Source organism: Vicia villosa, linkage group LG5 (genome assembly GCF_029867415.1).
Source record: "Vicia villosa cultivar HV-30 ecotype Madison, WI linkage group LG5, Vvil1.0, whole genome shotgun sequence".
NCBI classification, from domain to species: Eukaryota; Viridiplantae; Streptophyta; class Magnoliopsida; order Fabales; family Fabaceae; genus Vicia; species Vicia villosa.
In genome coordinates, this window is record NC_081184.1 from 1,796,854 (window position 1) to 1,824,463 (window position 27,610).

Here is a 27,610-nt window from a genome sequence, read left to right on the forward strand (position 1 = left end):
TGCGATACAATCCGAAATCAGAACAAAACAAAACAAAAACATGTTATTCTGCCCGACGAGCGTTACAAAATACACATCAAACAAAAAAAACACGTTATTCTTCCCGACGAGCGAACTCCTCCGAATGAAGATAATTATACCAATCCTCATCCCACTCAGTCTCAGAACCATCAGCGTTGATCACGACTCTCACGCCTGAAGATTGAGCTTGAGCATCCGGGCCCCGGGCCCCCTGGGAACGAGAAGTAGAGCCGGTCGAAACCTTCTTCTTCTCCTTCACCTCCTTCACCTCCTTCACCTCTTTCACCTCTTTCTTTGAAGAATCCTTTCTTCCCTTAGCGCCCTCTCTAGAAGACATGTTCCTGTAAACAATTGAAATCGATTAATATGCGCAAAATAAAAAACAAAAAAATTTGAACTTCTGATATATTTCGGAAGTTCATTTCCGAAAACTGGGATGGAGGTGTTTTCGGAAATGAACTTCCGAAACACCCCTGCGATGCAATTTCCTGCAACCTCCATGGCAGACCCCTAAATCAACCTTCAAACCAAATCAAAATGCTTCTAAACAACCTAAATACTACTAACAACCTAGCCATATATCATTTATGCAATTAAAACCCTAAATAACATGCATTTGAATAATAGATCTAAAAATTTCAAAACTTACAAAGTGTTAGGATTGAGGGCTTTTGAATGTTGTTTAGCAGTGTGATTGGAGCCTTGATGCAGCTTTGGAATTCTGTTTGCACAAATTTTCGCCTCTGCCACTTTTTGTTTTGATTTAGGGTAAATGATTGGGGGAGGGGGAGTGTTTTGATAAATCTGCAGAAATCGCAGTATTTCGGAAGTGAACTTCCGAAATAATTGTTTCGGAAATGAACTTCCAAAGTAAGTCAATTTTTTAAAAAAAACACGCTTTCGGAAATGAACTTCCGAAGCAGGGGTAGTTTTGATTTTTCGCAGGAGGTGACCACCCATAGGAAAGTGGGTAAAGAAATTTTCATTGAAAAAACATTATAAGTTGATATATCTCACTGAGATAAAAGAGAAACGATTCCCTATGCAAAGTTTCAAAAAAAATTGGTGACTATATTAAATTTAAATAATAATATTATAAAATTATTCAGCCTTTATCATTATAAACCAAAATTTAACATGGGATTCACGTACAAATTTTATATAAATCGAGTTCAATTTTAAATAAATAATACCAAAATACAATTCATACATATATTGATATATTGATATTATTGATAACTATTTTATATAAATTGAATTAATTGCTGTTATTATGCTAGTTAAGTTATACCTAACTTCCTATAAAATTAGAATAGGCTTATTTTTTTGTTAGTTAAGTTAGTTACACCTAACTTTATATTATATATATATATATATATATATATATATATATATATATATATATATATATATATATATATATATATATATATATATATATATATATATATATATATATATATATATATATATATATATATATATATATATATATATATATATACACACACACACAAAATTTTATAAAATTAAAAAAATTATTTGATATTCTTTCACATTAATTTATTTTACTATATACTAAGTTATTTAAAATATATATATATAATTATAAGATACTAGACTATTTTAATTGTTTGAAATCACATAATGTTAGATAATTTAATAATCAGATTAATTTAATTTAATTTTAATATATATAAATAATATGTCGAAGTTAAATAAATAATGTCTAAGCCAACAACTTATGTGTATTATAGTGTTTGAAAACCATGTCAATCTCAAAACCTTATCTAAATGTCTTATTTAATGTAGATTTAAGAAGTTAGAAATCTTAAGTTCTTGTAAAGGAAAGAATGTCAAACAAGTGATATGGTTTCAAACATTTACTTTATATCATAAAAATTAGGAATAAAAATTAAACTAAAAAAAGTGTATATTTACCATTTAATAACTCCTCAGACACAATTAATTACCTTTGATAAAAAGAGATGCAACCTAATTAACCATTGATTCATTAATTAACATACATAAAATATTTTACTTACATTTTCATTTTGTCAATTCAAAGATCACCATTCCCAATTAGTATTTAGCACCATTTCCCTCTATAGATATACATATACATATAAATTTCATAAGCTAGTGTCAAAAATCACGAGGATCAACAAAAATTACATCTGAAAATGATTTATAATCAAACCAATCAAAGGGTCCACATTCCTTCTTCATGTCCTCAAGATTCTTAATGCACCACATGTCTTCTGCCCAAGAAAATTTCCTCCAATGTGGGACAGCTTCCTTAACTGGGTCCCTTTGACTAACCTCAGCCACAATGGTCCCACAATCACCATCATCTTTAGCCATATTATGAACAAATCCACATAATGACTTCATTAGTTGTTTTCCATATTTACCCTCCATGTGTAATGCATACATTACATAAATCCCAAATGGCCTAAAAACATTAGGAAATGAAGGTAACCTTAACCATGGCATACATTTATCTAACAATCTTGTACCTACACAACATGCATGCACAAATGGTGACACTCCTTTAACTTGCAATTTGAACACTTCTTTTGTGTTCCACACACTTAACATTGCATAGCTAGGAGGAAAAATACCCTTTTTTAGATCACATTTGGTTAGGTATTTTCTTGGGATGGCCATGAATGTGCCCAAATTAAGTTTGTTAGATAAAATCATGTCTATGTCTTTAGGGAAAAATTCGGAGTTGGTGAAAATATGGTTATAGGTCGGCCCGGCTAGGCGCGGCGGTAGACGAAGGACGGAAATGTTTGTGCTGATTGACTTGTAGTGAGCATGAACCGGTTGCACTAGCATTGTTAGTGTTCTGAATTTTGAGTAACCACATTTTTTTGTGAACAAATTGATGGATGGTTCATTTGTACAATCTGTTGCCATATATGCATACTTGGCCTCTTTTTGCTTGCACCATTCTTCTAAATGTTCTACTAGTTTTGTTCCAATGCCAAATCTCCTACATATGCCAAGATAGAATTTTTAGTCTTGTTTATTGTTGCATTACAAATTCAAATAACATTTACAATGAAAACCAATTAAACATTGACAAAGTTACGGTCTTCAGACTCGACATTGATACTATATATCATGTTCGTATCCGTATTAATTTGAAAAATAAATAAAAAATAAAATGTAAATATACATACCAATGTCATGTGAACACGTGTCAAATATCAGACACGTCTTCTTCTATAAGAAGGATCAGTGTTACATAAATGATTATCATTTGAATTGAAAATCATAAGTTTTTTTTATGGACAAGAACTTAAAGTGTGAGAAAGTTAAGAAAAAGAATAAGACATCATATCCAATTACTTTTGTTTCATAGTAAAAGTAGTCATAGTGGATACATCATATCATATACATGTGTCAATGACAGAGTAGCATGCTTAACTATACTTTATTCATATTTCCATGATACTAGGAACATTATAACCTTTTATTTTTCTTACAAAGAATCTAACCCCTCACCACTTCTTTTTCTTATTATTATAGCCAAGAAAACACAAACCAACTTGACAAACAGAATAGAAGCAAAAGTTTTGAAATGACTTTTGTGGAAAACTTTGACTAATGCACATTTAACATACAAAAAGAATCAAAATCAAAAACACTAAGATTATTATTATTTTTTTTTAATATTTTTAACTAAGTAATGTAGAAAAATCATATGAACAAAGACGAAAATCGAACCTGTGTTTCGGAGAAACTCTTAGGCCTAAAACATAAGCAAGTTTCACATAAGCTAAATTCCCTCTTGTAACTGTTTTCACACATCCTCTTATCACTCCAACAACTTCTCCTCCTTCGCCGAATTCAGCAACCTGATCGAAGAACATACATTAGTTAATTACGATTTCACAATTTGTTGCGTTCGTATTAGAATATGTCTATATTCATCGCGATAGTTAGTTACCAGCATGACATGTAACGGGAAGAGACGAATTCGGCATATAGGATCGCCCAACAAATCAGTGACAAGAGAAGGTTTTCCTCTCTGTCCAACTTCACAAAGTCTCTCCAAATTCTCTACTGCCACTTTGTGTTTCACTTCATCATACTCTCTTATCACTATCAATGATTCTTCAACTTTCTTTGATGATGATCTTGGCCAGTTTTCAGCTGCAATCTTCAAAGACATTTTGAGTAGTGATTGGGTTCTATGAGGATTGAAGGCTAGTTGTTCTTGTTGGTATATATATACACATATTAGAAATTTAGGACCATTGAAGAATATGAAGACGTGGCACCTCCCCTAAGTTTAGTGCACTTTTTTTTCTTTTGGAAAAATGATGAAAAAAATTAAAAGGGAAAGAAATCTTAGCATGGATTATGTTGTTTCTATTACCTAGTAATGTTACATCATGCATGTGTTGATGTCTTTTTGTTTGTAGTGAGTAATCCAACACATGATCTACCTATGGAAAGAAATATCGATAACATTGTCGCTCGTTTTACTCTTACTATTACTCTTAAATTAAATGAAGTTTTTAGAAAGGTCTCCGAATATATCACGTATTACAAGAGAGATGAAATTCATCTAAAACGCATTAAATGTATATATAATTATGTTTGGATTTTAAAATTCAGATGCTCCACATAATACATCAGAGTTTAAATTCATCGTAAACATATTTAAAATCTCAAACTCTAAACCCTATTTGTGTAGGATTTAAATTTGAGTTCTTCTAAATAATTTATTTTTAATTGAAACTCACTAATCCCTTAATTTCCACAAGATAGAGGCTAGACTCTGTCACTCTGGTCATCTAAAACTTTGTCGAAAAGTAAGTAAAATATGATCAAAGATTATTTCGATCAAAATTCAAACGCATATTTTTTTCCAACAATTTGTTATCATTAACTGATTAATTGAAGTATATTAACCGTTTGAATTTTAATGTATGGTTTTTGCTTTGGATGCTTTATAATGCAACTTACACCACATAGTAGGTTTTGGTTATTTTCTATTTATGAAATTGCAAATTTAACACATGTTCACAAGGGAGTGAAATATCAAAAATAGGTGCACTAAGTTTAGTCTTCATGATTACAAAGTGGAATGGCCACAAAACAAGTGTGATGTCTTTTTAATGACAATAAACAACAATGACAGAAATATAACAATTTAAGGTAAGGTTTATCTAGAGTCAAAATAGTAGGCTAACTATGCAATAATTGTCCTTTTTTTTTTACTAATCATAGATAAGTAGTTATTTACATCCTATCTAAAATTTCAAGGTATGCAATTTCTCTAAGTTTGAAATGAGTGAGACTTTGTTCAATCTTAGAAATAAAATCACATAGGATCAAACTTTACTTATTTAGTTATTGAAAGATCATGTGTAGGGACATTACTATTCTTTAGTGTATTTGGTTTTCATGTGGAAATTATCTTTTTAAATTCAAATGTGATTTTAGTAAAAATACATATGCTTAGCATTGTTTCTTTTTGCGTTGGATTTGTACATCATCATAGATTCCTTAAGTTTGTTAATTTATAATTGGGAAAATTTTATATTCACCTTTCAATTATTTTAGAGATTTTTAAATTTCTTATTTTTTATCATCATTTTGATAGTTGATTCTTCATAATTTAAATTTTCTAAAATAATATTTCTGAAAGGTCTAGAACACGAAAAATAAACTTTCTGAATAGTTTTGTAGGATTTTGAAAATTCGTCACTGAATAACTTCCGTTATTTAACTTATTTATTTTAGTACATAAAAGTTGAGATGTCGAAATAATTCTTTTCATATAAAGAATTCTTTTGAAAATGGTCAAACTTAAAAATTTAGGGTTCTTCATTTATTTTTTTTGAAAATTAAGTTGAGAATTTTCTCTTATATTTTAAAGATTTATAGAGTCCAAATACTCATATTTATGGTACAAATTATTTTTAAAATTGTAAAATCATAAATAGAAAATCAAATAATCATATTTAAAAAAATAAATTTTATTTTATTTAATTATTGAAATAGTAATCAACACACCCTTAAATAAATTTCTATATAAAAGATAAATGTGGTGATCTAAATTCGAGTTTGAAATTCAATATTAAATATATTTAAATTCAAACTAGTATATAGTAACAACTTGAACATAATAAAATTTATAAACTTTATTTAACATGATAAAAATTATTAAAAATTATAGTTAACCTAAACACACTTAGGCTCATGATGACAAGTGTTTGAAAACAACAATCCTCAAATCCCCTTAATTTAATACTTAGCTTTCACCAATTATTGAGCTAAGTTGTAAAAAAGCATGCTTTGCTTCCACCATGTTTTTGGTGAACATGTGAGAATATGATGTGAAGATTAATTCAAAGTGGATATGTGTTGTTAATCACATCATCATCATATACACACATATTAAGTCACATTTTTCAATTCTTAATTGTACCACTCTTTTGTTTTCTTTTATATTTTAAAACAAGTCTTCAATGTCTATGCATTCCCCTAGAAACTTCACTCTATCCCATATCATATAATCAATTAAATTTATGTGTCATCTTTTTCTAAATTAAGATGACTTTTGTTTTCCTATATCTTCAATAATGTGGTCCTAATGTACTAGAACTTACCTATTTGGGAATAGAAAATTTCATCCAAAATTTTGAACACTTTCAAGTCCTTTCACTAGAACTACTTTTACTTCAAATGATACATACAAATGGTACAAAAGCTAAAAAGAAAATGTACCAATAGCTATAATCAAAATGTGAAGAAGTTGGTCAATATTAAGTTGCAAACTTTGATTTGTCATTTAAATGATTTATCCCATACTTATGATGTTTGTTGTATGAGGAAGCTGTGTTTGTTGACCACATAGTACTAAATATTGTTTGAATTTTTTCTCTAAAAAACAAGGTGATATAAAAAGTAGTAATCTAGAAAACATACTAAAATGGTGTAATTATCAAAGCCAAAGGTATATATATCCTAAAGTTTTAATGCCACATCTTTTACATAAATTTGATGTCTAGAAAATAAAGGAAAAAATGATGTGACAACATCAATGGAGGGGTTAATGTTGCATATGTCTAGCCAGTCAAGTCTTTGGTACTAATTTCCTTTTATGTTAAATTAACTAGAAGGGTAAAAAAAAAAGACATTTACTAACATTTTGAATGAGAAAGGGGAATGGTTTTTATTTATTTGTTCTTTTCTTCTATAGATGCTCTTAGGAAATAAGAATTTTCCTCACTACTTGTTCAATATTAAGCATATGACTGAAATTTTGTATCATGTTTATAATATGTGGTTGAACCCAAGGTTGAATTAAAGGAAATTTGAGCCTTTTGAGCCAATTATGGGAGTGAGTTATGTCTTGATATGTTTGTATTTATTTTTGTAAAAGTTGGTTGAAATATAAGTATGAGTCTAAAAACATTTGTAGACAAAAACTTTATGTACTTGTTTTAAGTTAAAATCATTTATGAAGATAAATTAATTTAAACTAAAAATTAATTGAATATATGAAAAGTGAGAATAAATATATGTATGTGATAACCAATATAGTGTGACACAAGTGACATGTTTTGGTGGTTAACAATAAAAACTATAGTGTATAAGGAGAAAGAAAGTAGAGTTTTTTTTTTTTTTAAGTAGATAAGTGGTTGTGGTTGAAATTTATCGTTTAAAGGTGAATAAATAGGATGTCGTAAGTTTGAATCCGCCTTCTTATACAGTTACTAACTGAGTTACTTTAACGGGACAAAAGAAACTAGAGTTTTAATAATATGAATAATATAAGTTATTAAAATAAGAATTATGAAACGCCACAAGTGCACGATTTATATTAAAGTTATTGGGCAAAATAGTATATGCATCCAAGTATCACATTGAATAGTATAAACAAAATAGAATTGAAGTATTAATATAAATATAAATAGTTAGTTTGAATTTTCTACACAATAATAAAATGTAGTCTTTTGAGTGTGTTGAGAATTTGAATAGTTGTTTGTCTAGAGAGGATTTACAATTTTACAAAAATTGTTGTTGAATTTTTAATTTTTCTACCTAAAAATTGTAGTTTAGATAGAGTTTGCAATTTTTCCGTTTAAAAATTGTATTTGAGAAAGGATTTGCAACTTTTTCATTCAAAAATTATAATTGAGAAAGAGTTTTAATTTTTTTTTTCAAAATTGTAGTTTGAGGGTTTGCAATATTCTCGTTAAAAATTGCAATTATATGAGAAAGTTTATAGTTTTGTCCTTGTAAAAATTAGAAGTTGAATAATGAATTTGGGAGTTTTGTTTTTTAAATATTTTTCTTCTTTTTCTTCTTTTATAGACGTGCTTTCTTCTATGTAGAAATTTGTTTATTTGTTATTTTCCCAACAATTGATATCAGAGCTAAGGTTCAGATCAAGAGAGGAAGGAAGAGTTACAAAAATTTTAGTCGAGCGAAAGAGGGAGAGTAACAATTATTCTGATCAAGAGAGGAAGAAGACAAAAATATTAAATAATAATAATTTTATAAATGTGGCTAACCATTTTAGTGATCTTAAATGTGTTAAAGATGAAAATTTTGACAAATTTAAGATGTGTGAGACTTTGGATGAAAGGAGGATTTGTTGGGTAAAATACTATATTTATCCAAGCCTCACATCGGGTAGTAGAAAGAAAATCGAATTATAGTATTAATATAAATAGAGATAGTTAGTTTAAATTTTCTATATAACAATAAAATGTAGTCTTTTGGGTGTATTGGGTCATCATGAGGGGGGAAGCATTGACATTGTGTTAAACACTCATCTAAAGATCAAAGAATCACCCAAACAAGTGAGATAGACACCACATATCCACTCAAAACCTTAAGGTGATTAGTGTGTGAGTCCTCTCACTTATAAAGTGTTCAACCTCCACTTTTTCAAATAATGTGAGACTAACAACTCTCACTTGTATTAGTGTGTGAGTCCTCTCACTTATAAAGTGCTCAACCTCCACTTTTTCAAATAATGTGAGACTAATAACTCACACTTGTTGTTCAACAATCTCCCTCTCAAATGTGAGTCCATCCATTATGCCCCTGTCAAACAGATGTTCTTTTATCCATATGTTTGTATTGCCGTTAACAAACACCCTTATCTCGTCAAAGTCACTTCAACGGGACATGTTGTCTGACCATCACCATGTGTGAGGAAGACTTTCGATACAAGGAGCCTGTGCCTTACTCGAACCAGAATCTGATATCTCTGATGGATCATCATGAGAGTGAAGCATTCACATTGAGATGCCTAAACGTGGAAGACTCACCCAAACAGGTGAGGGAGACATCACATATTCACCAAAAATCTTAAGGTGATAAGTGTATGAGTCATCTCACATATAAAATGTTGAACCTCCACTTTTCTAGGCAATATGAGACTAACAACTCATACTTGTCTCTCAACAAAAGTAGTAAATTATCGTTCCCTAGAGACTAGTTGATTATAATTTATTTTCTTTCTCTTTGATTAACTAAAAGGAATCAATATCTTGTGGTTTAGTTATTTTGAAGGTTTAAAATTTTAGTAAAAATGAGCTCTAGGATAATGATTCTTTATCTAACACAAAACATGTAAAACTTCATTCTGACTCTGTTACAAGAATTTTAACTTTCTCAATTTTAAATAGAAAGGTGTAGATTATATCTTCTTTAAAAGTATATAATCTTATCTTAGTTCACTAAATCACATATTTTATGATTGATTCAATGATAAGACTCATTAAGAAAAACTATTTGTAAAAACAAAATTTTCTCCTTTTCCTTGTTTAAATTTCAAATTTCTTTCTAATATTTAAATTTTTAACCAATCGTTAATTGGTTCGGTAGTGATTGGCGTTGAACTTGGTAGGGAGGATCACAGTTCGATTCCCTACAATTACGATCAGAAGGGGAGGATCGTAATTGCTAATCAAAGAGAAAGAAGGGGATAATTTACTACTTTTGTTAATCAACTACTTTTGTTAATCAAATAGATAATGATAAAATACTATTAAAAAAAGTGCTAATATATACTACTATTTTAACCTTAATCCATTTAACTTTGAAACAATTTCAATCATTAAATGGATTAATTATTCTTATCCATATATTGTAAATCCAATCTAAATTTATCTATTGTTTCCACCTGCAGAACCATAGCAAAGGAAAGTTCAAAATCAAATATACATTGTTTTGTTCTTGAAACTTCTTCTATCTTTTTTTATAGGCTTTGTTGAATACATTTCAATAGATAGCATCATGTGGCTATAATCAACATGCCAAAAAAGGAATCAAATCTTGTGGCATGATAGGATTTTTCAATTAACCTATACATAGCCGTACGAAGTAGTGTCAGTTATATAAACAATCATATGAGTGAATCAAATCTTTCATATAACAAAACTCAACAAGGACATACAACAAGAGGGAGGGGTGCATGTTCAAAGAATGTGGCTTATCACTTTAAAGCAACATTCCAAACTAGAGATAGGAATGCATCTAGCTAGCTTCTTTGTTCAAGTTAGTGAAACACATTAAATTATTTTATATTGTATAGTTAAATAAAAGTAATTTTCCTTTATGTTGAGCCGCTTATGATCACATGATGAACTTAAGGGCAAAACCACACTCATATCCATAATCATTCAAACCACATGTATAATATTATTATCATAAGTTTATTTAAATAATTAATGTAAAAGAGATACACTTTGAGAGAAATATTGTGCGGCGGGCATGCACACCAGCAGTAAAGGAAGCTTCAAAAACCATTATGATGAAGACATTGAAGAGTACCTCTCTAGACATTCATCAATATACAAAAAACATTAAACATAAGTTTACGCAATTTTATAAAATATTACTCATATAATTATATGGTTCAAATAGTTCAAAATAAATTCATCACAAACTACGTAATATAAAGGAATTTAGATACTCATAATGGAACTATTCATAGCCAGAATATTATAAGATACAAAAATTTGAAGACAAAGTTGGTCTTCACTTGTAGAAAGTCTTCAATCTTTATTCTCAAAATCTTTGTAGCCTTTAAAACCTCATTTCAAATATCATTAAAAAAGAATTATATGTTTATGAAAAATATGGACTCGAATGGTCTATAAGAAATATTTACTTTTTAAAATCAATTTTTTATGAAATTGCTCGACGTAGTAAAAATTTGTTTAATGTATTTGTGTCGTATACATTTATACTCATAAACGAAAGATGAAGAAGCCAAAGTAATCAAGGCCTCAATTAATCAAAGTTATTTGATTGATTAAGAAATTTATGAATACAGTTTCTAGTTTTAATCACGAGTAAGAATGTTAAGAATATTGATCTAACCTATACCTAATTTTATACAAGAAATCGCTCGAAAGATGGTAAAATCTAACAACATGTAATTTTTAAGAAAAACGTAAATTATAGAATACGATTCAAAACAAAATTTAATTGAGAGAGAGAGAGAGAGAGAGAGAGAGAGAGAGAGAGAGAGAGAGAGAGAGAGAGAGAGAGAGAGAGAGAGAGAGAGAGAGAGAGAGAGAGAGAGAGACATATTTACAATGATTCAATGTGTTCATTCTCGTTTTGTGCCTAATCCACCCCCAAATAGTTTTCCATTGAAAATTTATAGTCTTCTAGTATGATTTGACAATTGTTTTACATAGTCTTTAATACATTCACAAGATTCAAGATAATGCTTAAATTAAACAATCTTCGATCTGAATCTTCTCTTTGAATGTATACAATGTCTGAAACTGATCATTGCAAGATATTCACTTGATCTTAACTTCCAACTTCCAGATTCAAGAATTATGCTCCAAGCATCCGTTAAGCAGCAACTTCTCCTAAGTCCTACATGTTCCATGCATGACTCTTGATTTATCTAATGGCAATAGAAACTCCAGCTTTGTCCGAGAAACTTCCACATAGTTTTACCAAAGAAACTTTGGAGAAAAATAAGCTCCTTCTTTTTCATTGCTGGATTGTCAATCCCAACCACAACTATGCAAGAATTGCTAACATGAAATCTTCGAACCTTCAAAATTTTTTAAAACCAAATGAACCTCATCACACATATCTTACACCTAAGTTAAACCAAAACGACAATGGTAGAAAGTAGAGGATGAAGATGAAGTGAAATTTTAAAGGCAATCTCAAAATAAAAACTCTAAATAATTTTTAAAACTTTGAGAAAAACGTGTGTTGTGTGTGTTATGATTCTAAACTCATATACATGTTATTTTAGAGATTAAGCGAAAATGATTTATATATGTGCTAGAGATAATGTAAAAAATTAGAGAAAAATACTCCTTTGATTCGAGTCAAGAGAAAATAGTATAGATACAATTGACGAGTGAATGATTTGAATCAAGAATAAAAAACCTAAAAAATTGCATATATGATTCAAATTAGTCAAATTCATGACTCGATTTATTAATTCGAGTAAGACAAATCCATGATTCAAATCAGAAATACATAATCAAAAATCCAAAATATGCATGCAATTTTCTATTCGAGTCATGCCGTATTGTGATTCGAATAAAGACCTCCATGATTTGAGTCGGGATTTTCTATGATTCAAATTAAAAATATAGAGTCGGGATTATCTATGATTCAAATTAAAAATATAGAGGCAAAATCCTATTTTTCAAATTCAAGTTTTGATTCGAACCAGAATTTTTAATGATTCCGTTCAGAAACACAAAATTAATTTATGATTTTGACATTCAATTTTTTATTCGAGTCAGCCAATTCTCTGATTTGAATCATACTTCAAAGTGTTCAAATTTAAAAAAAAAAAAAGCTTATTTGAATAGAGATTTGGCACGATCTGAACCATGCTTTCATGTGTTTTTTGTTCCAAACCTCCGACAAATTGATTAGAATCATATTGCCTCGACTTTAATCAAACAGTTCAATCTAAGAGTTAAACTAGTGGGAATCATCGCAACTTCTAAAATATTTTTCCTGCAGTCCTAATAATTTAACACCTATTAAACTTATTTAACTATTGAGATATAGTTTCATAAATGTTATACTTTCTATTTAGGACTTTTCTTGCATGACAAGCATTTGCACAACGGCGGATCCATGTATACTAGAATGGGGGCTTAAGCCCCCACAAAAAAATTCAATTTCATTTAAAGTATTATATTATTATTTATTTAGCCCCCATTAAATTTAATTAAATGCATTAAATTACACTTATTCAATTACCATAAAGTCATATTATAACTTTTTAATTAAAACCTCCACACATTTATACTCCTTAATTTTAGAGATTTTCTCCTTTGACTTTCTATTAGTTGTTTTACTTCAATCTATAAAATTTTGATTTTTAATGCTAAAATTATAGATTTTGTCTTTTATTTCTTTAATTATTTTATTTTAATACATTTAAGTTTACCCTTTTATTTCTGCTACAAAAGTAAGTTCGGAAAAATTATTTTTTTTGTTATAAGTTTTATTAAAAATGATTTATGTTTGTAGCATGTGTTTTGTTAAAAAGAAGTTATCCGTTAGGAATTTTGTGAAAAATAAAATGCACAACCGTATGAAAGATGAATTGTTAAATGATTATTGAGTTACTAATTATATATATAAACTAATATATTTAATAGTATTGTTGACGATGAAAAAAAATCACAAACCATTGTTAGAATGTGAAAACTAGTATATTTGATGGTGTTGTTAGAAATGAAAAAAAAAAACTTATATGATTTTTTTTATTTTTTAAAAAATCATAAAAAATTCTTTAATAAAATATATAAAATATTTTTTTGCCCCACTGAAAAAAAATTTCTGGATCAGCATTTGCATAAACTCAATTCAAACCACATTTTACTATATCCCTAAAACCAGTTGCATTATATAACTTCCAGTTCAAAATTATCACTGAGGTCTTAGGTGACAGAATAGTCATAGTTGCCATAAATTTTTTCTCTGAACTAGAAATGGAATTTATCCAAAACAAACACATCTTTGATTGTGGGATCATAGCATATGAAGTCAATAGTGTCCTGGACAAAAAAAGGTATGCATGCACTGTTTCAATGAAGATTGGAATCAAGAAGACTTTTGATACTCTTGAATTGAAATTTCCTGCTTATTAGATTCAATGTTAGATATATTGGTTAGATAGATGAGATTCTGAGATCTGAGAAAATATCTATATTAATCAATGTTAAGTAAGTGCAATTTTTTAAGAGAATTTCAATTCATCCCTTGAATCTTTTAGTCATTTGATGAAATTTCATTTATGCCTTCTGCTTCTAGAGATGTATTTCCAGAAATACTTTTTTTCAAAAAAATTAGTTTTTTCCGTAGGTGCATCTATGAAAGCGTTAAACATAGTGAAATTTAGAAAGATCTCAAATAATTGGGAAAATCTCAAATTAATTGGGAAAATTCCAAATTAAATGAAATATTCCGTAGTTACATCTACGGAAGGTTTTGAAAATAGAGCGTTGCATAAATTATATTTTAAATCAATCACATTTCACTCAAAAACTCAATTTTTATAACAAAAATAGAACATCAAATAAATTAAATAGTGCAATTGAGGTTTTCCAATTACTTTGATTTACTATAATTTGATGTTCCATTTTTGTAAAAAAAAATGGAATTTAGGAGTGAACAGTAGTTGATTTGAAAATATAACAGAATGTTCCGTAGGTACATCTACGGAACACTCTATTTTCAAAATCTTACGTAGATGTAGCTACGAAACACTCTATGTTTTAACGCTTCCGTAAATGCACCTACGGAAAAAAAATCAAATTTTTTAAAAAAATGTGCTTCCGAAGGTACATCAATAGAGGGACAATTTTGGCAACTCACATGGAGGGTGAGAGATCCAATGGGTGGGGTAAGATATTTTCTTTTTTAATTGTGTGTTAGGAAAGGTGACCCTTTGTGACATTTTCTATGTTTCATAGTTGAATATATTCTTAGAATATCTAGAGAATTTCCTACTCCACCCCATGGATCTCTTTCCCACCATTAATTTGTCAAAATTGCCCCTCTATTTCTGTGGATGTACCTTCGGAAACACCTTTTTTTATTTAACATTATTTTGCTCTGTATATGTACATACGGAAGCATTTGATGTTAGATTTGCGCCATACTCTTCCTCTCCCCATTCTTCACTTTCTCATTGCTATCACTTCACATTCTCTCAAACTCAAAAATCAAACTTTCAACCAAGTTTATTTCTTCCTCTCGAGTTCGGCCGAGAACGTCTAGATCAACTACCAACACTTTTCAACAATTTCCAAACTACATTTGATCGGTAAGTTTTCAACGTTTCGAGTTATTTTCGAGTTTTTGAAAATAGAGATTAAATTCGATTTTTAGGTGTAGAAATGATTCAATTGTGTAAGAAATAAGGTTTAGCTATAATGTAGGTCCTGCTTCAAGTGTAAAATGGACGACCAATCCATTAAAAAGGGGTTTTGAACCCTCTGTAAGACTGACTAGACGCCATTGTTGCGTTTTGGAGGTTTCAGAACCTTCCGTAGATGCATCTACGGAAGAGTGGAACGTTGAGTCATTCTGTAAGACTGACATGGCGCGGACAGACAGTGCTGATGGTTTCTTTCCCGAGGAGTCTGATGGTAGGCGTCTAGTGGAGGGTATCATTAGGGTGGCAGAGGAGACATTTTTGTACTGTAGAGACAGAGTAGCCAGCAGAAGGCGCGGTGGACGCAGAGACGGAGACGGGGCCAGAGGCAGGGGAGAGTCGCAGGATGATGTACGACACGCACAGTAGTGATGCCGACAGATTTATTTCATATATGTATTTTGATTTCATTTTTGTATGAGGATTTGATATATGTATTCGACATTATTACTCGACGATCTATACGATGTGTTTTTTTAGTGTCCTATTTACTATTGCGTTTAAATTGCATTACTTTAATTTATTGTAATATGGTTTTCTATCGTTGTTATAAAAATTGAGTTTTGGAGTGAAATGTATGTGATTTTAAAAAATAGCAGACTGTTTCATAGGTGCATCTACAGAACACTCTATTTTAACACGTTCCGTAGATGCACCTACGGAATGAAACAATTTTAAAAAAAAAACAAAGTACTTCCGAACGTGCGTCTACATAAATAGGGAGCATAATTGGAATTTCGCCAAATAGCTATTCAAAGGTCTATTGAAAAATTCTATATCTATTACAAATGCTTTCAATAAAGGACTAGCATTCATTTTTAAATGTATCAATCTACTATGTTATATAAATAATTTAAATTTTTTAATCTAACTTAGTGGGATGTATGATGGTGATTGAATTATAGTGTAAAATTAATTTAAACAGTAATTACATTTTTTATACCATAAAATATTTTTGGTATACGACAATTAAACCATAAAATATACTCGTAATTTATAATGTAATATGTTTGTGTCAGTAAATCAATGTATTCACTATTCAGTGGCTAACCAGTGAGGTGAATATTATATAAAAATAAATAAATAAATAAAATATTGAGTTAAAGATCTGTAATTGTAACCCTTGTTTTCACGAGGGATCAAAATCAATAATTGAAGCTACAATCAACAAAAACAGTACCTTTAATCTTGTTGTAAAGAAAAAAGCAAAGATTTTTTCCACTACAGTGTGATGGGTATTGTTGTGGCCATTGCAGTGTTATCACCATTTCCATTCTACTATTATCTCTGGAATTGGCCTCAATCATGGGTAGACCTATGCGGTAAAGGAAGAGACCCTTCAAAGATCATGGCTTACGTTTCTCATCTCTTGAAGCTGATTCAGTTCATTGCTCTTTTCTCTGTCTCTTCTTTTCATTGGCCTGCTTTTTACTTCTGGCCCCTTTTTGCATTTGGACAGTTTCTTAACTTCAGGTTTGTTCTTTTTGCTTTTTTGTAGGTTTTGTTTTCTGGGTATTGTTTGAATTTGTGGATCTGTTAATGGGGTCTTATAAAGTTTGTTTCTTTTGTTTTATACATGATGTTCTATGAGTTGCTGAAATTGAGGGTTTTGGTTTTGGTTCTGGTTTGAAAAAATGTGTTATTTGATGATGAATAATGTTAGGTTAGTTTTATGATCCTTACTGGTTTTTAAGGTTTAGGAAAGGAGATTAAGGGTCTGTTTGGTTTGGCAGTGGAAACACCAAACGCACGTTTGAAACCCCTTCCCACCGTGAAAATGAGAAGCAACAAAACATAGCTTCTCCTTTACCGTGGAAATGTACAGTGCTTTTGGGATCCTGCCGTGTACCCAAACATGCTATAAATGTATGTTAAAATTGATTTTTGTTATGTTTGGAGGATATGAGTAGAACTAAGTTTACATGAATTGATTCTAACTTAGAAGCTAGAATTGATTCTAGAGGTGTAGAATTGATTTTTGAATAATTATGAGGTGTTTGGTTCTTCTGAGGTAGTATTGATTCTTATTCTGCCTCCAGAATTGATTCTACTTGAAGTTAGAATTTGTAATTTGATGGATCAAACGGTCTAACAGAAGACACATTCGAAATCCGAAGATGTTTTTGTATATTTTGTTAATTGAGGAATATGACATTTGGGCTTCTTTTTTTTTTATTTGACAGGGTTTATCAGCTGCTTGGTGAAGCCGGGACATACTATGGCGTACGCTTTGGAAAAACGATTCCGTGGGTAACCGAATTCCCTTTCGGGGTCATCAGTGATCCTCAATATGTTGGCAGCATATTGAGTCTTGTTGCATGTCTTTCATGGGTTCCTTATCAGTACATTCTCCTTTGGGTTTTAGGATACGTGTTTATGATTCGCGTTGAATCGAAGGAAGATCAATCTACTCGTGCGAAGCCACTCAATTGATTTAAGTTTGGTAGTTAGATATATAGCTTAGAGGATTCAGTAGCATCTAAATTTGAGAAGGTGTTGTTAAATAATGGAACCCTATCGATTTCTATCTATCTAGCTGCTTGTTCTACAAAATTCATTGATGGTGGATTTGAATTTGGTGTTCTTATGTTTTGTTTGTGTCATATGTGAATGTCTGAATTATAATAAGAGCACCACCAAACCCTTAGTTGCAGGGTGTCATTTCAGTTTCTTGGTCTAGTCTCTAGTAAATTGATAAAGGAAGACATTCATTCTATAGTCTCACTTGTATTTGTGTTTGATCTATTTAGAAGTTCATAGATGATTTAATTTTTTGACAAGAGGATAACAATATTGTTCTTATTAATGATGTTCTGTCTTATAAAGAGTCACTCACACTCACATTTGTTATCTATCTTTTTTATTTAGTAAGGACCACCATCTAGTATGGGGTCTAGTAGTAAGTGACTATTAGGATGAAGTGGTTATACAAACTCACTCCCTCTTCACTAATAAATTTAAGTCTCCTATCATATGGGGTCTAGTAGTAAGTGACTATTTAGGTTTTTCCTCTAAAGATTTTACTATTTTATAGGATTCATCTTGCTACTTCAAATTATACATGTCATTCTAAAATTTTTTTTATTACAATTTTATTCTCGTTAAGATACAAAGAATTTTCAGTACGAGGAAATTTTTGGTAGTGTATTTGAAATTTTTGATATATCAAAAATTTCAAATTTTCGAGCACAGTATCGAAAATTTCATTATAATTACAATTTTTGGTATGTTTTAATATTAGGTTTTTTCATCGGTAGAGATTTTGTCGACACTTTTGAAAGATCTTGATTGCACCGACACATATGTGTGGTCTAGAATGCATCACCATTTGTATAAACACAGACCTGTCAAAAATTCCTCCGGAGAAACATCCATCAGTGTGTACTAATGGCTCCGTAGATGCACGAGTGGTGTCTCTATCCTGAACCACCGGCTCCTCAACTACTTGCTCTTGAACCACCGGCTCCTCCTCAACTACCTGTTCCTCCACGGTAGTGGATGCTTTACTAGTACGACAGCGAGGTGCACGGAACCCCGTCACCGCCTGTTGCTCAGCCCTCTGTTTCCCGTTCGAACCAGTGGGAGGAAGGCGTCTAACACGTAGGCTCTGAGGCTTGCGCCTCATCAGCAACTCGAACAACCGCACCGACTCTATCGGTGGTCCGTCCTGCAATGGAACCGTCTTTGCCTCTAGTTCTCACTACAAAATTTTAAAATATAAGGAAAATAGCTTCTTTTTATAAAAAATTGAAATACTGAAAATTTCGAAATTTCTAGTATAATAATAGGCAGCGGAAATTTCAAAATTTCCGGTAATATTGGTAAATGATAATACCGAGAATTTTGAAATTTCGGGTACACCGAAAATTTTGAAATTTTCTGTAGCAAATACCGGAAATTTTGAAATTTCCCGTAAATCTTACTTGTTTTCGCCAAATTTCTTTTACGCCTTCGTAATTTCCGCTATCGTCAGAAAATTAGAAAAATCTGGTTCTTCCCGTAAATTTGTGAAAATGTGGTAATGAAAATTGGTTGGACAATTTGATCTTTTCATAGGTTTGGGGGGTGGCATGTATAATTTGGAGGGTGACAAGATAAATTCTCCTATTTTGAACAAGAAGCTCCAAATCAACAACCCAAAAAGAGTTTACATCGGGAACCGAAGCAAGTATCGCATCGAAGTCAAATCAAAAGGAATTGTTGAGGTGAATGATATAGGAAACCAAATTTTTTAGTCAAATGCCACTATTAAAATAAACAATTTGCCACACTTTCAAGAAATATTTTCTGGATGCCACATTTTTATAACAAGCTCGGCATTCCATTGGACGAGCCAATGAAAATTTTTTTATTTTTATGTATAGGCTCACCCATTCATTGGCCGAGCGACTTATTAAGTCCGTTCCTTTTCACTTTTTAAGTCGGGTCTCCTGTTAACTGACTTAATAAGTCTTGTTGTTGTTCAAATTTGCTGTACAAAACGGTCAATATTAAGGGTCTCTTCAGTAGTAGAGACAAGTTAGCTTTGGTGCATTTTGGAGGTGGCGTATCCTGACTTCATTGGACTTTATATCCAACATGATTCTCCTCTTTTGTAAAATAGATGGTAGATTTGACTGCAACGTGACAAAACCAGAACCCGAAAACGTCTTCAAGCACCATTTAGCATGCTTCTTCTCTTCTATAAAATATATGGTAGATTTGACTGCAACGTGACAGGATCAGAAGAAAAAGAGAATCACCCCACCTACTGCTCATAGTTTCAAAAGAAAAAGAGAAAGTAAGTAACAAAGAGAGAAGAGAAAACAATATTGATTACACATTTAGAATCACACCATATTTTACCAAAGTCTCGTCTTTAGGGGTGTAATCGGATTGGTTTAGACCAATTTTTTATCAAAAAAATATTCGAACTTATGATATCTGCAATAGATTGGTTTGGTTTGGTTTTTAGTGTTCGTAAAAAAATGAAACAAAACCACAATTATTTGTTTGGTTCGATTTTGGCTTGGTCTGGTCAATCAGTTTATAGTATTTTTTTCAAACATTATATTCATATGTATATTCTCCGCTATCATATTTTTAGTGTATTTTGTGTTATTATTTGCTTTGAGCCAAGAGATATTTGCTTTGCACTGAAGTTGCAGATTAGGGTAATTTTTCAACTTCTTGATTCATATTTGTAAACTAGTTTTCTTTGTAATTTTGTGGTTGTTAGCATTAGCTTGTGAATCATTTTAAAACTCTCTTGTACATTTATTTGATTATAATGAAGCTATTTATTTTGTATGGACAAATTGTGATGTTTACTCTCCTATTTAGGAGTTTTCCACGTTAAAATATCGATGTTCTCTTGTGCCTTTATTTGTTCTATATGTCGTCATATTTTTTTGTTGATCCTTAAGGTTATTACATGTTTGGAGAATTTTATATCTGTTGCGTATTGGTTTGTTATCCTGTGTTTATTTCTCATAAAAGGAAGTTTGAGTATATACATTTTTCCATGATGTAATAATTAGGACTATCACCTAGGGGATGGGGCGCCCCAAGCCTACGAACACTAGGGAAATGATCAAGATATGTCACGATAAATAAAAAAAGGAGACAAGTAGCCTAGATCAGTCCATCTCTTTAATAAAGCTCAACCAAAACCAAAAATATGATTCGAAGACATATCCAGTATTCAAAATCAAGACTTGACACAGTGAAATGAAACTAGACCCATGCCACACGTCAGGACGAGAAAATGGGGGTAGATAAGTAGGCTTGGCAGGCAAATGTTCCTACCCGGTTCTAGCTTTAAATTTAAATTCACGAGTGGAAGAAGGCCAATAAAAATGTGAAACTCAATAAGGAAAATATATTTATGGTGGTATTCTAAGGAGTGTTTTAGGACCTTGAGAATAAGCATCGAGCTTCTCTAGAAAAGCATATGATGCATGCAAATTAATAAAGAAGGACCATCATATAACATAACAAGCCATATTCTGACATTTGTCCTCCTGGACGTTAATGATTGAATAAATGGTTAAAGTCCTCCGAAAATCGTAGTAAAATCCTTATATAAAGGACCACATATGTCAAATCAACGTACATACAAAAAATTTCTAAACCTTATGACTCGCATTTCGACAGCCACTAACTTGAGCGTCCTCCGAAAATCGTAGTAAAGTCCTTATATAAAGGTCCACATATGTCAAATCAACGTACATACAAAAAAATTCTAAACTTTATGACTCGCATTTCGACAGCCACTAACTTGAGCGCCTGAGTGTTTCTAGGTACCACCTTCTTTATTAAGTTAGTACAACCAAGCATGGAATTTCTTTGGGCCCGGGACCAATATTTGGCATATCCATCTTCAAGAAAAGATTCCTTATTAGAAGAAACAATAGCTCTATGAAACTATGAAGTTGAGTATGTGGCAAGTCTTTAGCAGTTTTCCAAGCAAATTGGTTGCAATCTCTAATTAATGAATTGAGGATCAGCAACAAAATTGCATCAAGTTGAAGAGCCATCAATCTAGTAAGAAATCTCATTAGTCATAGAAAAAGCAAGAACATTGAGACAAATTCTCACTATCTCCAAGATCGAGTGAATAAAGAGAAGCTTATAATGGTGTATTGTCCTATTCAAGATCAATTGGTAAATTTTGAAGGCTAGTGAGAGAAATTGAAATTATAATTTTTTATCAGTTTAGAATTGAGGAGTATTGAATATTATAATCCTAGAACTAATCAAATCAACTTGAGTAGCTTGAATTACGAGCCTTGTAGACATGATGTTATATACTTAAAGTGTGAATACTTGAAGAAAAAACTTTAGTTCTTCTATTTGTCACTGTTGAAGAATTTAGAATATACTTTAATATATTTGTAACTATTTTATTAGAATATCTCAATCCATTCTATAATACTCTTGGGCACCTGGCGCAATTAAATTTATTTTCCTTTCATAGATGCACCTTCAAAAGCATTTTTTTTAAAAATTCGAGTTTTTTCGGAGATACATCGACGAAAATATTTTAAATTGGGAAACATTTCAAAAAACTCCCAAATAATTCAGTTAAGAAAATGATTTGTTGATGTATCTACGGAACAAATCAACGTAAAATAAAAAAGTATTTTCAAAGATACACCTTTAAAAGCAAAAAGACGAATTTGACAATGCACAAGGTGTGTGAGAACTCCGTGAAGTGAAATAAGATATTCACTATTTTATTTTATATGAATGAAACACTTGTGACTAATTTTTATTAATGTATTCTTTTGTCTTCAACTGACTTAATAAAAGGAAGAAAAAAATCAATAAAAAACACAAAACCCGATGCAATTTGTACCATAAAAACATCATTTTCAATGTTACATATGTGTCGGTAACATAATATATCAGGGAACCGGATTCTCTGACGTTTTGGCGCCAACTGCAGAGTAACTTTCAAATTCTGTGAACCGTTAGTTTAATCTTGAGCTTCACATTATGCCAAGTGTTTTTAATTAATTTTCTAAAAACTGAAACATGAACGAAACACACCATTGCACAGTCCAAATTCATTCAACAGTGTTGGAATTTCTTGGAGGATGATATTGTTAACTTTGTGTTGGAGTTTCACAAGTCTTCTTTTCTCCCTAAGGCAGTCACAGCATCTTTCCTCGCCCTAATTCCGAAAAATTCAAATCCGCAGGGGCTGAATGATTATCGACCTATCTGTTTAATAGGTTGTCTCTACAAAATAGTATCTAAAATTCTGGCTAATCGCATCAAGAAGGTGCTGAAAAGTATCATTTTCTGTTCCCAGTCAGCTTTCGTGCCGGGCAGGCAGATGCTCGACGGAGTATTGGCTCTGAATGAAATTATAGATCATGCGAGGAAGGAAAAAAAGGAATGTTTCATATTCAAAGTTAATTTTCAACAGGCGTACGACTGCGTGAACTGGGATTTCTTGCGAAGTATGCTTCAAAATTTCGGATTTGGTGACAATTGGTGCAGGTGGATGGAGGCTTGCGTTTTCAACAGTTCCGTGTCTATTCTCGTAAACAGAAGTCCAACTAAATATTTCTGGGTGCAGAGAGGTCTTCGACAAGGAGATCCATTGTCTCCTTTCCTCTACACCCTTGTTGCTGAAGGTTTGGCAATTTTAGTCCAAAAGGCCGCTGATTTGGGAAGGTTTGAAGGTTACAAACTGAAGGATAACTTGGAGGTTAGGATCTTGCAATTCGCAGACGATACGGTGTTGGTCGGTAGCGGATGCTAGGCAAATCTATGGAGCATTAAAGCGATTTTTAGGGGTTTTGAATTAGTTTCCGGTCTGAAGGTGAACTTTTGCAAAAGTAAAATACACGGTATAAATTTACAGGAAGATTTCTTGGACAGAGCCTCCCAATTTCTTTGCTGCAGTAGGGATATCTTTCCCTTCGAATTCTTAGGAATCCTTGTTGGCCTCAATCCAAGAAGATGCAATTCGTGGACTCCGGTTGTGAGCAATTTGAAGAAAAGATTATCGACGTGGAAGGCTCGAATGATTTCTATCGGGGGCAGGGTAACATTAGCTTCGTCTTAGGAAAAGGTAGTTATATTCCATTCTGGTTTGGAAACTGGATTGGGGGCTCTTCTTTAAAGTCAGCATTTCCATTTGCTTTCAATCTGTCGCGGCGGCCAAATGGCATGGTTAGCGAAATGGGGAGCTGGCAGGAAGGGTCTTGGCGCTGGGAGTTTGATATTCCAGGAGAAACGTTGCTGGAGAATCCAGTAGCAATGATGGAAGTCATGGATCTTATTGAAATCTTAGCAGCCATTAAACCTGTGGAGTCGAATCAAGACGCGTTCAAATGGTGGCCGGAGTCGGATGGCGTTTTTTCTGTGAAAAGCTGCTACTTTTCTTTGCGTGACAGACTCGACGAAAAGGCCGTGGATGCGAACATATCAAGGGCCCTGAATCTGTTTTGGAAATCACAAATTCCATCAAAAATCAAGGTTTTCGGGTGGAGAGTGCTTATTGATAGATTACTGTCAAAAACAACTGGCTAGGAGAGGTATAATTCTGAACGAACAGGACAAAATGTGTGCCATTTGCGGGACTGAGTTGGAGGACTTAAATCACTTGTTGTTTCCTTGTTTGCTTTCCAAAAATGTGTGGAACAACATAGGCTTGTGGTTAGGAATTCAACTCTTGGATGGAGGGGCTGATATACATCACTTAGATCAGTTTATTGTAGCTCTCAAGGGGAAGGTTAAGAAGAAGAAAATATGTTTATTATGGTTGAAAACTTTATGGATAATATGGAATGCAAGAAACAAATTTTGCTTTGAGAATGAGCCTTGCGTGTTAGCGGATATGGTTGCGAACATTAAAGTGGTTTCGTGGATTTGGAAAGCGATCGGTTCAAGAGGGTGAAGGTGTTCCTTTTTTATAATTGGTTACAACCTCCTTTGGACTTTATTAATTTGTAATTGGCTGGTGGTGTATTGGGTTTGAGTACCGCTTGTACTCTCTATTTATAAATATATTTTGCTTATAAAAAAAAAACCATTGCACAGTCCACAAACCCATGGTTGTTTGCATCATCTTTTCAAGCCAACACCATCATACCGTCGTTTGCCAAATGCTGGTCCTTAAAGTTTAATTTTTGAGGCGAATCATGGATATGGTTTTTTAAGTTCTAAAGCTTCAAATTCAATTGTGTCAGTTTTGAATTTGAAATTTTTTGGTTCCATTCCATCACAATATATATGCGTTAAAGGAGAGTAATGGTGAAGAACGAGTTATCAATGGGGCAACGGTACATGAAGTAGTGGTGCTGCAGATTAGTGATGGCGACATGACAGAGAAAGAAGATGGAAATGTTTCAGCTATGGCTGGTACTGGTATTTATGTTTGGAAGCTCTAATCAAAGGTTGTTCACTATTGTTACTTTATTTTGGATCACTTTGCTTATCTCTTTCTCGACCACGTTTTGCAGTAGTTGTGGTGCACGCCGCCGCTAGTGTGACGATGGTGGGTTACCTTGCTAAAACATTGCAGAAACATTCATAGACGGTGGTAGGTTACCTTTTCACTTGAATTTTTTACTTGAAAAAACAAATGAATTTTTTACTTGAAAAAATAAATAAGGAAGATAGCCACATAGCTCCTTTATTGAGCACATGATTTATCTAACAGTCTTAAATTCTCTAAAGGTAGAGTGACTTTCCCACTCAAACGTCACACAATCCATATCCATATATCAGTGGCTAGAGTGAGCTGAAGATACGTGACCCCCTTTTTAAGGAGGGATCAAAACCACATTTGAAGCACATAACTATTCTTTCTCTGTGGAGAAAAAATGCATAGATTTTTTCTACTATAGTGTGATGAGTATTGTTGTGGCCATTGTGTTGTTATCACAATTTCCATTCTACTATTATCTATGGAATTGGCCTTAATCATGGGTAGACCTATGCGGTAAAGAAAGAGACCCTTCAAAGATTATGGCTTACCACCCCTAATTTGGTTATAGAATCCCAAACCCTCGAACCCACCTCCGAATTCCCCTCCTTCAAGATTCTTTTATTGCAGCGTAACACCTCTGAGTCAGTTAGAGAATTTTGCGTCATAAACGATCCACTTGATATACTATCCTCCAAATTGGTCAGTCAACCACCTGCCTCCTTTCTACTGATGACTTCAGCGGATTTTTTTGGGAAAAAGACAAGCGTAGTAAGAAGGTCTCACTTCAATAACTTTTCCCACATTTTCCACTACCCTCATCTTCCTTCGCTTGGGCCTATCCTTTACACTATTTCTACAAGCCTCATCAAACGTTGATGGGCCACACTTAGACTTATCAACATTAGGCCCAAAAGAAAAGGGGTCACTAGTATCAGTACATGTAACACCAACGTTAATTACTCCAACACCAAGACACATTTCCTCCTCTATAGCCACATCAATAACTTTTGCTTGATCAGAAAAAATAACAACACACTTTTTGTGATGTGGCCCTAAATTAACACTTAAATATGCAAACTTCTGAGACACATCCTTTGTTTTTGCAACTGTCGATTGAGTATCATAAATGCTCTCTCCTATCTCTTCCTTGTTACTGGCCCTCTCCTTGTCACTGTCTTCCTCATAAAAAAACCTTGAATCAACATCTAAAGCATTATTTTTTCTGACCTGGAATCCGAAGTGCTAAGATCTAAGATATTAACGTCTACAACTCTAGATTTTCCTCACAGATCATACTCCTTAACCATGTCTTCCGCTGGAAAAATTCTGAACGATACTCCATTAATCAAGACTGAGATAGCTTCATTAATGACTGTCATACACCTAGTTCGAATTCGGATCCTAGCAACATCCATACTCACCTTTGCTCTAGTTTTCTCATCACAATACACAAAGGAGCCTAACGTAGCTGAAATAACCTCCGAATTCGCTTCCTTCAAGATTCTTTAACTCGTAATGAAAAAATCGCCATCAAACATTATTTTTATTATCATACGAGCTTGATAGTAGGGGTGAGAATAGGCTAGGCTTTGCCAAACCTGAGCATGACACATTAAAAAATTTAAATCTTAAGCTTTGTCTGTAATCCTTCGTAGATTTATTTTTACGCCTAATCCTAACCTTTTCGAAAGTTTGGTTGATCAACTAGCTTACTTAAAAGCCTACTTCATTTGAACACTTAAAAAATAAGCAATCCATCTAATGTTAAATATATATTATAAAAAAGATTAATGAGATTAAATATTTATTTTCATTGACTCATTCGAGTTTACTTATTAACATAGGTTTTGTGATATTTTTTTTTTTGATATAACTTATGAACACAACTTTAGATAACGACTTATGATATCGTTATTAAGAGTTTTTTTTAAAAAGTTTTTCATATTTATTTAAATATATTAGATAGGTTTAAAAAGTATTTTTATAGCACTTTAGAAGTAATCTTTTAGTTAAATAAACTTATGAAAAAACTTAAACCTATCTGAGTCAGTTTAAGTTAAGCTGTAAGCCCATATTTCTAACCCTAGTTAAAATACTTCATTCTAAACAAACCCTAAAAAACTTAAAACTTCTGGTTTTACATATAAATAGATGTAAAACTACTCCATAACATATACACAAAAGTTTCCAACATGAAGAGGAAAAGAAACTCTCTCAAATCAAAATCAACA

At 32.0% G+C, this 27,610-nt stretch overlaps 2 protein-coding genes across 2 annotated transcripts; one reads left to right on the forward strand and one right to left on the reverse strand.

The window, feature by feature from the left end:
• Positions 1-2,000: 2,000 nt before the first annotated feature.
• On the reverse strand, positions 2,001-4,389 carry LOC131606097 (probable N-acetyltransferase HLS1). Its single transcript, XM_058878378.1, has 3 exons — positions 3,983-4,389; positions 3,760-3,890; positions 2,001-3,022 (listed from the first exon to the last, which is right to left on the reverse strand). Exons 1-3 carry the CDS (start codon positions 4,205-4,207, stop codon positions 2,167-2,169), a joined length of 1,212 nt encoding a protein of 403 aa, XP_058734361.1. The 5' UTR covers positions 4,208-4,389; the 3' UTR covers positions 2,001-2,166.
• A 12,182-nt stretch (positions 4,390-16,571) lies between these two features.
• LOC131601112 (phosphatidyl-N-methylethanolamine N-methyltransferase-like) lies at positions 16,572-18,175 on the forward strand. The gene is made up of 2 exons (XM_058872854.1): positions 16,572-16,924; positions 17,635-18,175. The coding sequence occupies exons 1-2, from the start codon at positions 16,683-16,685 to the stop codon at positions 17,882-17,884; spliced, it is 492 nt and encodes a 163-aa protein (XP_058728837.1). The 5' UTR covers positions 16,572-16,682; the 3' UTR covers positions 17,885-18,175.
• The last annotated feature ends 9,435 nt before the right edge of the window (positions 18,176-27,610 follow it).